The 13,557-nt window shown below is 33.8% G+C and overlaps 3 protein-coding genes across 5 annotated transcripts; 2 read left to right on the top strand and 1 right to left on the bottom strand.

Moving 5' to 3' along the window:
* The first annotated feature begins 49 nt into the window (after nt 1-49).
* On the top strand, nt 50-3,271 carry LOC111702258 (uncharacterized). Its single transcript, XM_023473890.1, has 3 exons — nt 50-1,829; nt 1,920-2,324; nt 2,538-3,271. Exons 1-3 carry the CDS (start codon nt 1,733-1,735, stop codon nt 3,269-3,271), a joined length of 1,236 nt encoding a protein of 411 aa, XP_023329658.1. The 5' UTR covers nt 50-1,732.
* Nucleotides 3,272-3,341: 70 nt separating this feature from the next.
* On the top strand, nt 3,342-6,004 carry LOC111702257 (uncharacterized). The gene is made up of 2 exons (XM_023473888.1): nt 3,342-3,586; nt 4,014-6,004. The coding sequence occupies exons 1-2, from the start codon at nt 3,342-3,344 to the stop codon at nt 5,404-5,406; spliced, it is 1,638 nt and encodes a 545-aa protein (XP_023329656.1). The 3' UTR covers nt 5,407-6,004.
* A 10-nt stretch (nt 6,005-6,014) lies between these two features.
* On the bottom strand, nt 6,015-13,557 carry LOC111702253 (protein C8orf37 homolog). Of its 3 annotated transcripts, none has more exons than XM_023473883.1 (8): nt 13,471-13,557; nt 12,716-12,837; nt 11,965-12,014; nt 10,701-10,842; nt 8,788-8,859; nt 8,598-8,711; nt 7,248-7,289; nt 6,015-6,966 (listed from the first exon to the last, which is right to left on the bottom strand). In XM_023473883.1, exons 1-8 carry the CDS (start codon nt 13,474-13,476, stop codon nt 6,876-6,878), a joined length of 639 nt encoding a protein of 212 aa, XP_023329651.1. In that variant the 5' UTR covers nt 13,477-13,557; the 3' UTR covers nt 6,015-6,875. The 3 variants fall into 3 exon arrangements, with proteins under 3 accessions (XP_023329651.1, XP_023329653.1, XP_023329652.1); XM_023473885.1 differs by having other exon boundaries at nt 13,485-13,546; XM_023473884.1 differs by lacking the exon at nt 13,471-13,557 and adding an exon at nt 13,304-13,324.

The raw sequence follows: 13,557 nt of genomic DNA, 5'->3' as shown, positions 1-13,557 counted from the left end.
AGAATGAGTTAAACTCGAAAATAATGAGTTAAACTCCGTTTGTTTATTTAAAATTTCCAGTTGTACGCGTCAATTCATTTAAAAGGTTATCAGGTACCGCCATTTGTTTCCATTAGATGTCAGCCTCATTCTGTAAGGTTAATTCAAAAGTTTTTACAGGGTAAATGCATTCAATTTATTTAAAACTTGTCACCCTTTTGAGTTGTGACTCTGTGAGTAGGGATATACCTTCAGTTGATTCGTTTTTAGATCTTTTTGCTTACAATTTCTTACAGGGGTTAAAATTTATAATTTTTATTGCTTATCCTTTACTTTTTTTTACACTGTTTCAAGTTTTTAAACTGACGGTAGATTATGCAAAGAAAAGTGACGCTAAAATGATGCAAAAAAAGTGTGTTGGATCGTTTTTACATTTTTTGGCAAAAGATTTTGCAACGTTTAATAAAAGCAAATGTAATATAATACAGTTTTTAAATATTAAAATATTCTTTTAAAAAATTAAAACAATCCATAAGTCATAACGATTAACAATTGACAATGAAAATGAAGTGAATAAAATGTTTCATCTCTGAACAATTAATGAATCTTAAAAACACTCGTTAAGATCTATATAAATCAATGGGCGATGTTCAAAAATTTATTTATTTTTATTTTCCCAATCTATTAAACAATGTTTTGCCGCAATACTGCTTTGCGAAAAGTTCAAGGACTTGGTGAAAAGTTCAAGAATGTCGCAGTTTAAATTTGGCCTAGAACAACAGGGATGCCGCGGTCAATGTTTAGTGCAGTTCCACGAGGATGCTGCGGTTTATGTTCAGCGCAGTTCCACGAGGATGCTGCGGATTATGTTCAGCGCAGTTCCACGAGGATGCTGCGGATTATGTTCAGCGCAGTTCCACGAGAATGCTGTGGTCAGTGTTTAGCGTATATCCACAAGGATGTCGAAGTAAACGTTAAGCGCATATCCACAAGGATGCTGAAGTTAATGTTTAGCCATATCCACAAGGTTGCCGAAGTTAATGTTTAGTGCATATCCACAAGGATGCTGAAGTTAATGTTTAGTGGGTATCCAATCATTATTTTATAGCATACCTACCAGCCACAAACACAATGAGAGATCCCTCTCACAACCCTCAAACTGTATCTTATACTTTCCAAAAAATAAACGAATATATATAACCCTGTACTGCCGGATATGACGTATGTACCACTATCACCCAACCTCTCCCATGTACCACATGTACTCCCTGCATTTCTCTTTTTGACGTCCCCGCGATAGGACCTTTCTATAAGCAGGCGTCAATTCTCCACCCTCATTCTGTTATCTTCAGGTGATTAATTATTTTTTTTTTTTTTTTGCTTTCCTTTCAGTATTAGGAGCGAGATGCTAAATACTGTTTTTTCTTATATTTAACAGTAAAAAGAGCGAGATGCTAATTTACTGAGTTTTTATTTTATACTAATAGTACAAGATGCTATTACGTTATAATTGTTTCGGTAACAGGAGCGGGATGCTAGTTACTAAGATATTTGTCGACTATGTTTCTTAACAAGGGTCAACTAAGAATTAAGAGTATAACTTCAGTTACTCTGCCGGTTTTCTAGAGCGTGATGCTATGATTTTGTATAATTTATTATTGCCGGTCAAGAATTGATTCTTTGAGCTTAATGCTAGAGTCAAATTCTCCCTTATTAAAGTGTTCTATGCCTATAACTGAATTTCTTATTCAGCATGGCGCCAGAGCGTGGAGACAAGGGCTCTAAGATTACTCCGAAGCATACGGAGAAGTCTGACAAATCCATTCCTAGAACTGAGAAAGTTTCCCCAGGTTTGGTGTTTTTCTTTATAAACAAAATGAAATGTTTTTTAAAGAATGTTTCCAATGATATTTATAATTGATAATTAAATGTTTTTTCAGCAGAACCCATCCCGAGTGGTTCAGGTCTGGCTAAACCTCCTGAGCAGGGGCAGAACTTTTTTCTTCAGTTCTCTACCTTACTGCAGTCTAACTTGAAACCTTTAAGTGACAACTTACAAGGATTGACGCAGAAAGTTTCTGGTCTTGAAGCTGCTCAAAATGATTTGCAAGCTCAATTCCTAGCTCAGAGACAACAGACCTCTCCTGTTAAATCCTCTGATCCTACTCCTCTATCTTGTATATCTGTTTCTAATGAGGTTGGGTCTGATAATGACTCTGAATTTGTAGAACAAGATGACGAGGATGAGAAGATTGAGGATATCAATCCGTATCAAGATAATTCTCCCTTAGATCAGATCTTTGAGAGTAATTCTCGTCAATTTTGGGTTCCAGAGCAGAAGCATATACAGAGCGTCCCATATCATATTAGATTATCTTCAATCTTTAACGACAAAATAAATCTTTAATACTCGAAAAACTTATCATTTTCCGCAAGAAAATTCTTATATAAGCCTTATATTATTTTTCAAAATGATAAATTCTAATTAAATTTTCTGATTAGTCCCGAAAATCGTAATTTAGACCCGTTCTCGGTCTAATATGATGTGGGACACCCTGTAGATTTATGGAACTCTGCAAGGAACATGGATCCAACCAACAACCATAAAGAGGATTGGTCGAAACCTATAGCTGTCAAGGTTAGAAAGTTTTTAACTTCGCATCCTTCAGCTAAACCATTTCTGGGTCCATCCCCTGATGATGATGTTCCAGATCTTAGATACAACAATAAGAAGCTCCTGGAGAAGCAACTATCAACTCTCCACTCATCCATTGGAGCTGGAGCAGCTGCTCTGACAGATTTGCTGTCCTCTACTGAGCTAGTTATAGAAAATCTGCAGAAAACTGCTGCAGACTACAGTAATCCAGAGGTTCAGGTTGCAGATCCAAGGGAAGAAGCTGCGGAAATATTTTCCACTCTTGCTGCAGAGTTCAAAGATACATATGTTAAGAAAGCAATTAATGCTTTAAGATTGTTGGCTGATGGTCACAATAAGGTTACAAGTCTACGTAGATCTCAATATGTGGATAATGTGACCTCTGGTTCTGAAGCCCGGAACATGGTTCGACGGCTGCAACCATCCAAGCAATTCTTGTTTGGTGGGGATATTCAGAAGGTTTGTAAGTCTTTGAAAGACGGAAACCAGTTGTCCACTGTTCTTCAAAGGAAGCCTAGTTTTGGATTCAAGGGACCAAAGAAGGATTTTAAGGGAACCAAAGGAGGAAGAGTAGATAGATTCCGGAGCAAGAACCCAAACTCCAAGTTTCAAAGGAATTTTCTTTCAAAGAACTAGACCTTTGTTATTATTGAATGTATATATATATAAAACTTGTTCAATAAATGCGTTTTTCTTTTTTTTAGATATGCCTCCTTGTCTGAGTAGTTTTGCTGCTTCCTGGGAGCAGCTTAGAGCTAGTCCAGAGATAATTAAACTTGTTAAATACGGACATGAAATTAAGTTTGACATCAAACCTTGTTTAACTCGACCTAAGTTTGAATATGCTACAATATTGTCTCCTGACAAGATGGATGTAGTTCGCAATGAAATTTCTAGTCTTCTTTCTAAGAATGCAATCAAGATAGTCCCTGAGCATATTGCTAATAAGAAGTTAGGGGTTTATAGTAAACTTTTTTGTGTCCCTAAACCTGGAGTTAACAATTGGCGTCCAGTGATTAATTTGAAACCTTTGAACAAATTTATCAAGAAAGAGAACTTTAAGATGGAAACCCTGAAAGATGTTAGAGCCACTTTAAAACCCGGAGATTTTGGAGCCACTGTAGATTTGACAGACGCTTATTTTCATGTTAAAATTCACAAGAAAAGTCGAAAATATCTTCGATTTATTTTTGAGTAAGTTCTTAACAATTTGGATGATTATTTAAATTGATAAATTGCATAAGTTTAGATTGTTTTCTTTGTAGGGGAGTAATTTACAAGTTCATTGTTCTACCTTTTGGACTTACATGCTCGCCTCGTATCTTTACTCGCGTGACAAGATTTGTTGCAGCAGAATTTAGAAAGCTTGGAGCTTCAGACTGGAAACTCCACCCAGCCATAATCAGGAAAGTGTTCCAGCGTCTGGGTACTCCAGATATAGACCTATTTGCAACATGCAACTCAGCTCAAGTTCCAGCATACTACACCTGGAACCTAGGGGACCAGTATGCACGTGGAGTGGATGCCCTAGCTCCGGATTTAAACTGGAGTCAGTACAGCCTTCCATATGCGTTCCCTCCATTCAGTCTGATTTCTTTGGTTCTTCAGAAAGTAAGCGAACAGAAAGTTCCTCGGTTGATTCTGATATGTCCGTTTTGGCCATCAAAAACCTTTTTCACAACTTTGAACAATCTTGCTATAGTTATGTATCGTCTTCCCTTCCGGAATTCTTTGGTGACAGACCTACAAACGGGCCTACCTCCTCCAAACCTAAAGAAAATGAGACTAGTCGTGTCTCTCATTTCTGGAAGTCCTATGACAAGTCCGGGGGGGGGAGCTCTAACATCAACCCTGAAGCACGGGCTATTGTGGAGTCCTCCTGGAGGCCAGGAACGGAGAGAGAGTACGTCTATCAGTGGAGGAAATGGCACAGCTACTGTAGAAATCACGCCATACGACCTCTTACCCCTGCTATAGAAGATGTGGTTAATTTTTTAACATTTCTTTTTAAACAAGGTTTACAATATAGTACTATTAATACTGCAAGATCCGCTTTATCTAGTACCTTGCCTCCTGTTGGCGGTTTACCGGTTGGACAACATTATTTAGTTTGTAGACTTATGAGGGGGATTTTTGTTAAAAAACCTAAGATTGTGGCCCTGTTCCCTGATTGGTCAATTGGTATAGTATTGGAAACCATCAAGTCCTGGGGTCCTAACCATTCGCTAGACCTGAAACTTTTGTCATACAAGACTGTATTTCTACTGGCTTTATGCTGCGCGAAGCGTCCTAGTTCGATCTCTCTATTCTCTGTTGATCCTGCCGCATTTCAATGCAATGATGATTTCTTAAGATTAGTCCCAGTGGGCTTGGAAAAACATACAAGACCTGGTTATTCACAGAAACCTGTCATTATTCATTCTTTTACAGAGAACTTGCTCCTTGATCCAGTTAAAACTATACAGAGTTATGTTCGCCGTACTCAGTCTATCAGACAATCCAACTCTCTATTTGTCAAACTCACCTCTCCTCATGACAAAGTAGCTACAGTTACTATATCTAGATGGATAAGCTCAGTTATCAGGCTGAGTGGTCAGGCTGGTTCTGGTGGTTCGACTAGATCTACCTCATCTTCAGCCGCCTTCTTGAAAGGAATGTCTTTAGATGCTGTATTGGAAGCTGGTAATTGGTCCAGAGCTTCTACGTTTCAGAGATTTTATTTTAAACCATGTAATGAGTCTACTCTCTCTGATATTGTTCTAAACTCCTAATATACAAATATATATATGAATGAATTTTTATGTTATTTAATAAACGTTTGTTTGAGACCATAATTAGTATTTTAACCATTTGGTCGCTCTACAGTCTCATTGTGTTTGTGGCTGGTAGGTATGCTATAAAATTGATATTTTGATTCGTGAAAATATAATTTTATTAATACCTACCAGCCACAAACTTTTATTTCCCACCTTTCCTCCCCTATCTCCTCCATAGCGACCAGCATGGTTCGCAGGGACATCAATACACGGTGCAAGGAGTACATGTGGTACATGGGAGAGGTTGGGTGATAGTGGTACAAACGTCATATCTGGCAGTACAGGGTTATATATATTCGTTTATTTTTTGGAAAGTATAAGATACAGTTTGAGGGTTGTGAGAGGGATCTCTCATTGTGTTTGTGGCTGGTAGGTATTAATAAAATTATATTTTCACGAATCAAAATATCAATTTTTCTGAACCAGGGGAGCTCGTGTGAAAACAGCATGAGCTATCTTGTAGCTCCCCGGCGACAAAATATATATATGTAATTGTATAGTCATTTTTATTAATATGAATATTGTTAACTTGTGGCCTAATAAATGATTTGATTTGATTTGAAAAGGATGTCAAAGTTAATGTTTAGTGCATATCCACAAGGATGCTGAAGTTAATGTTTAATGCATATCCACAAGGTTGCCGAAGTTAATGTTTAGTGCATATCCACAAGGATGCTGTGGTCAATGTTTAGTGCATATCCACAAGGATGCTGTGGTCAATGTTTAGTGCATATCCACAAGGATGCTGTGGTCAATGTTTAGTGGCAGTGCATAACCACAAGGTTGCCAAAGTTAATTTTCAACACATATTCTCAAGGATGCTGAAGTAAATTTTTAGCGCATATCCACTAAGATGCCGAAGTTAATGTTTAGTGGATATCCACAAGGATGCTGAAGTTAATGTTAAGCCCATATCCACAAGGATGCTGAAGTTAATTTAAAGCCCATATCCACAAGGTTGCCGAAGTTAATGTTTAGTGGATATCCACATTCCACAAAGATGCTGTTAATTTTTAGCGCATATCCACAAAGATGCCGAAGTTAATTTTTAGCGCATATCCACAAAGATGCCGAAGTTAATTTTTAGCGCATAAACACAAAGATGCCGAAGTTAATGTTTAGCGCATATCCACTAAGATGCCGAAGTTAATGTTTAGTGGATATCCACAAGGATGCTGAAGTTAATGTTAAGCCCATATCCACAAGGATGCTGAAGTTAATTTAAAGCCCATATCCACAAGGTTGCCGAAGTTAATGTTTAGTGGATATCCACAAGGATGCCGAAGTTAATGTTTAGTGGATATCCACTAGGATGCTGAAGTTAATGTTTAGTGGATATCCACAAGGATGTCAAAGCTAATGTTCAGCGCATATCCACAAAGATGCGGAAATAAATGTTTAGCAAAAATCCACAAGGATGTTGGTTAATGTTTAGCACAGATCCACGAAGATGCTGCTGTTTCAACTGGACTGTAACTCTGAATTGTAACAGCACTGCACTGGCAACAATAGGCTCTACTCGAAGTTTTAAATAAATTCCATTTTTCAGATCTCAAGATTTAATTTGTGTAATAAAATAAAATAAATCAACATTTATTGCTTTCATTTATCCACTAATCTTATGAAATAAAAATTAAATTAAATAAATAAGACTCATAAGTTCTTACAAAAAAATTAATTATATTATTGCAATCATTAGCTTGTAAAAGTTCCAAATCGAATTGCCCAAAACCAAAAATTCGTCTAATTGTAAGAAAAAATTTACAAATAAATATTTGGAATTTTCTTCAACTTTCCTTGGTCCAGGGTCATGCTGCAACTCTACAGAAAGCTTTCTCCTGTAAACATTTTTTTAGTTGATTTTTTAAGCTAGACGGGAAGCGCAATATTTAGTGACACATATATAGAAATTATTAGAATGAAACATTTTTAAGCTTAGGAAAACTAAAATATCTTTCACATTATTGATCAATTAGGGCTTGCCCTTTTTTCAAAGAGGGTCACTGAAAATCCCGCGTACAGTCTCTTTAATAAAATAAGCCTTAGTTTACATAATTTATCATATTTTATGTCAACAACTATTTAAAATTATTATAAGCAAAAAAAAAATTAAAAGCATTAAAGGGAGTGACCGGCTATGTAAGATAATTAAACTGAGTATGCAGTGTTGTGGAAAACTTCTTTCGGATTAATTTGAGACATATTAAACTTTTTAAAGCTCTATAAATCCTCAGTTTGAGCGCTTATTCGACGTTCAAAACTCCTACTTTGGGGGTGGATACGTTTTCAGAATTAGTTTTTTTTAGATTACTAGGCTTTTAGGGTGCTTCGCGCCCATCTTCTATTTAAATTGTGAACATGTTCTTTTTGTTTACATTTTAAAACAAAGAAGAAAAAAAATTTGCTGATTTTAAAAAAAAAATTCGCGGATTTTCAAGAATTTTAATTTTTCTACAAAATTAATAACCTTTCAAACACATTTTTTAAAATTTTTTTATCATTCATAAACCTTCCCTGTGGTCACGTGATGTCCCACACAAAATCTGGGCCCGATCGGTTCAGCCGTTTTGACGTTACAAACAAACAAACAGACAGACAGACAAGCCAAATTTATATATAGATTAAATAACGACAACGAAAAATAAAGTAAAAATTATACTGTAATCTAATTGGATGGTTAGGAACATATTTCTCTAAAGAAATTTGTAAATAAATCAATGCTAAAATCGATTATTTCGTTTTAATTATTATATTGAATTTCTAATTTTCTCTGAATTTATTCGCAGATTTCTTCAAATGTCGTCTTTTCAATAATAATTCTAGAAAATCTGCAAAAATCTTTGTGAATAATGAGAAACCAAAATAATGAGATAATAGAAACTAATAATTGAACAAGATTACTTATTTTCGATGATAAGATTAATTTTTATTTTCTCAACATAATTTAAAAAAAAAACTAATCCAAAGTAGGAGTTTTGAACATCGAATTTGCGCTCAAACTCAGGATTTACAGATCTTTTAAAAGGTTAATATATCTCAAATGAATTCAAAAGAAGCTTTCCACAACACTGCATACTCAGTTCAACTACCTTACATAGCCGGTTACTCCCTTTAAAAAGATTTTTAAAAAGTCGTTCTTATCAGACCTGTCAGGGTAGTTAGTTCTCAGAAAGAGATATTGGGCACAATCAGTCCAAGACATGTTATCGAAATAGATGACTTTTAGATCACACTTAACACACAGCAGATTACTGCATGCCCTGCACAAACAATTTCATCAAAAATAAATTGTTAAATTTCTGTAAATAATAATATATAATATATAATAAATATCACCTTTTGGCTATTTGAGTTGAATGCCCTGTCCCCGAGATGGCTCCAGCTAAGTAAACAGGGGAACACTTCTTTCTACAATTTTTTTAAAATATTAAATTAATTCGTTTTTTCATGCAATAGATAGATCACTACAATTTTCAAATGTTTTTAAAAACTTATAACTTTAGTTTCTAACGTGGTATTGAGAACTTTTAAGAATGCTTGTAAAGTAAATAAAAATTGGTTTAATCAGATATCTAGAAATCCAGAAAATATTTATATAGGTGTAAAGTAAATAAAAATGCTTTAATCAGATATCCAGAAATCCAGAAAATATTTGTATAGGTGTAAAGTAAATAAAAATTGGAATAATCAGATATCCAGAAAATATTTGTATAGGTGTAAAGTAAACAAAAATTGGTATAATCAGATATTCAGAAAATATTTGTATAGGTGTAAAGTAAATAAAAATTGGTATAATCAGATATCCAGAAAATATTTGTATAGGTGTAAAGTAAATAAAAATTGGGTTTATCAGATATCCAGAAAATATTTGTTTAGGTGTAAAGTAAATAAAAATTGGAATAATCAGATATCCAGAAAATATTTGTATAGGTGTAAAGTAAATAAAAATTGGAATAATCAGATATCCAGAAAATATTTGTATAGGTGTAAAGTAAACAAAAATTGGTATAATCAGATGTCCAGAAATCCAGAAAATATTTGTATAGGTGTAAAGTAAACAAAAATTGGTATAATCAGATGTCCAGAAAATATTTGTATAGGTGTAAAGTAAATAAAAATTGGTTTAATCAGATATCCAGAAATCCAGAAAATAGTTGTTTAGGTGTAAAGTAAATAAAAATTGATATAATCAGATATCCAGAAATCCAGAAAATATTTGTTTAGGTGTAAAGTAAATAAAAGTTGGTATAATCAGATATCCAGAAAATATTTGTATAGGTGTAAAGTAAATAAAAATTGGTTTAATCAGATGTCCAGAAATCCAGAAAATAGTTGTTTAGGTGTAAAGTAAATAAAAATTGGAATAATCAGATATCCAGAAAATATTTGTATAGGTGTAAAGTAAATAAAAATTGGGTTAATCAGATATCCAGAAAATATTTGTTTAGGTGTAAAGTAAATAAAAATTGGTATAATAAAATATCTAATAAATAAAAACTTTAGAATGGTGGATATCAGGATTAATGCTTAATCCACTCTTTTTCTTAATCTCCAGATTAAATATTGCTTATAATCCTCATGAACTTAATCTCCAGATTAATTAACAGATCGGGATTAAGGATATCACATTCTAAAGTTTTCAGCTCAGATCACACCGGACTATAAACCAGAGTAAGCAGCATTCGGTTTCTTCTATTTGAAATCAAACGTGTTTTGGTCTTTAATTCAATAATCTAATAATCAATAATCTAATAATTTAAGAATTTGCTTATGTTATACATTTTTATTCAAAATGTATATGCCAATACAAAAGTATTTAATAGAAAAGGATAACAAATTATGTTTAATGGGTCAAATTGTGATCGAAAGTCACAGCTTTCTAGAATATTGACAGAACCGTTAAATCCACGTGAGATATCCAGAAAATATTTGTATTTGTGTGAAGTAAATAAAAATTGGTATAATCAGATATCCAGAAAATATTTGTTGATGTGTGAAGTAAATAAAAATAATTGGTATAATCAGATATCCAGATATTCAGGTATAGGTGTAAAGGTAAACGTTCTGCTTCAACTTTAGAGGAGCCATTGACAGTTTATTTTTCTAAGGGGGGGGGGAATTCATTTGTTAACACTTAATACATATTCTAAGCTCTAGAGACAGAAAATTTATATATAAAGTGTCAAAGGGGGGGGGGACTTTGCCGCCCCCCCCCCCTACACCCTGCCTGGTTTGGCCGTTGAACTTACCTCTTTTGATTGTTATTACAAGGAGAAACCGTCTTTTTATCGTGTGTGGGTGTTTCAGTAACTGAAGCCCAAGCTGTTCCAGGGGGAAGTACAAAGGTAGTATTCAAACTACTGCTAGTGCTACTTCGTGATCCTCGTCTAACTAAACATTGGATTTAATAAAAGATTAACAAAAAATAAAGACAGCAAGAGAAGATAGAATGCAGCAGCAATAGGCACAGAGACAGTTTGACAGGGCTTGGAGATAATTCTGCGTAACAGGAGGCTCTGGAGGTCATTTTCTTTTTAAAGAAACTGTTGTTTTCAAGTGACTGGTTTTACAGAGTGGCACGGTACCTTAGAAACCTTACTATAATCAATTTAGTGGAAGATGTGGTTTTTCAATTTTTTTATCTCCAAATTTTTTTTATTTTTGATAATTCCTTCATCGTTTCCTACAGCAAAATGTTAAATTCCCTGTTGTAACGAAACCAATATTGAAAATCAGTTTGTAATATAATAAACATATGGCTGTGGTGGAAGACGATCCCGTTTGTATTATTGAGCGTAGCCAAATGGCCATCTATTTCATACTTGGTCAGACATTGTGCACAGATTTTCTCTGGAAAAAGGAACTTATCCTTTCGAACCAATAACTCTGAGGCCGAATTTAAAGAATTTGAGCTGCGGCTTAAATTTAAACCGCGGCTCAAATATGATGGTTCCATCTAAAAATGTATCAAATTTTTCAAGATTTAAGCCGGCTCTCAATTGAAACCGGTTGTTGACAGATTAAAGCCGTGGCTCAAATTCATTAAATTCGGACACTGGATGATTCGTCAAAATCGTTTTAATTTTTTGTTTTGTCTTTTATAGATTAAAAGTTTTCCACAATTTTGTAACATAGTCCCAGACAAAAAGTACAAAAGTATCTGAAGAGTAAAAAAACAAAACAAACAGAGACAATGTTTAATCTATGGAAGGGAAAAAGAGGCTTTGGAGTTAAATCGGAGAGTTGAGTTTTTAATAAAAAATATTATCAAAACAAATCAACTGTTAAAACCGTGGATAGATAATTTTGAGGGATTTAGGAATACAGTTCATAAATTGTATTATTTTCATTTCATGGCATTGTCTTTTCTTTCGCTAGCGCTGGAATTTAAACTGATGTCAACTGTGCAATATTTTGCCTTTACATTCATTGCATTATTTGAAATAAAAATTTATTTTAACAGTCATCTTCCTATTCTACATTTTTATGGGTCTGACTGTATTATTTTGTTACCTGGTTCAATGGGTTCATCTAGGACAGAATCAATTTCTTCAATCATTTGACTTTAATATACATTGAATCAATTTTAAATTCATAATTTAACGACATTTAAGGGGCTTTCAAACCAGACTAACAGACCCGATTTACGCATGTTATTGGTACCCAAATTGATCGGCTTATTATTGAGGAAGATGTAATCGTTATTGTATCTTTAAAATATATAAATTCTATCAATTTCTTTCACCTTTTTTTCTTCATAAATTTTCAGAAAAAAAACTGATAAATTCATCACTTTTGCATAGACAAAGGTGTACACGGTGTACCATGCTGGGATCAAACAAATGATCGCGAAGAACTTTTAAGAACAAAATTTGTCAAAAAATAAATTTGTCCTTAAATTATATGTTTATGGAAAAGATTGTGTTCCCTCAATTAATAAGTCTGAAAGTAAGAAAAATATTTTTCTTTAAATAATAATCATATTTTTCTTTGACTAATAATCTTATTTTTCTTTGAATAATAATCATATTTTTCTTTGAATAATAATCATACTTTTCTTTGAATAATAATCTTATTTTTCTTTGAATAATAATCATATATTTCTTTGAATAATAATCATATTTTTCTTTGTATAATAATTTTATTTTTCTTTGAATAATAATCACATTTTTTCTTAAAATATGATTTATATGCAATTTGCATTTTGCATGGGAAAAGTTCAGAAGAACCAACAAATTTAAAAAGTTGTTTCAATTATATGTTCCTGACATTATCTTGAGAATTTTCTATGGAAACTTCAGCGGCATTCATTTCAAGATGGCGGCACTTGGCAGAATTTTTTCCGTTTGCCACGAGCTCTGCTTCATCAAGTAGCAAATCTAGATCCTGAGAGAGAACAACATGTTTTTTGTTATCATTATATTAATTACTAGCTTGAGAATGAGAACCCATCGTTGCCCAGGGCACTCATAGTAAGTTCCCCGCCGTTTTCCCACGGTTGGTCATATATTACGATTTTAAAAGTAGACCCACTCAATTTAGATTCTCAAAACCATGGTTCTCCCAAGTTCCCCAATCAAAATTTGAGGCAAATCAGTCATCAAGTGGTTCCTGAGTTATGATCGGGCGTACATTCAAACAAACAAACAGAGAGGAACCCAGCTTTGCCTGGAAACGACTTTTTTTACAGAAGTCGATTTACTCAACTTTAAACTTTAAAACCAATGTAAGAACATTCCCGTGGTTCTACAGAGTTCCCAATCAAAATTTGAGGCAAATCGGTCAAAGAGTTATGATCAGACATGCAAACAAACAAACAGAGATAGATTACACGATTGTGGGAATTATAAACCTCCATTTGTCAACCTGAATTATATACCTCCATTTGTCAACCTGAATTATATACCTCCATTTGTCAACCTGAATTATATACCTCCATTTGTCATGTCAACCTGAATTATATACCTCCATTTGTCAACCTGAATTATATACCTCCATTTGTCAACCTGAATTATATACCTCCATTTGTCAACCTGAATTGTTAAGGAACTCTATTATCACATTCATACATAATCATTCTATTCTAACCTTATCTAAACAAATGGG

Source organism: Eurytemora carolleeae, unplaced genomic scaffold (genome assembly GCF_000591075.1).
Source record: "Eurytemora carolleeae unplaced genomic scaffold, Eaff_2.0 scaffold466, whole genome shotgun sequence".
NCBI lineage: Eukaryota > Metazoa > Arthropoda > Copepoda > Calanoida > Temoridae > Eurytemora > Eurytemora carolleeae.
This window is presented reverse-complemented; position numbering and strand designations above follow the sequence as displayed.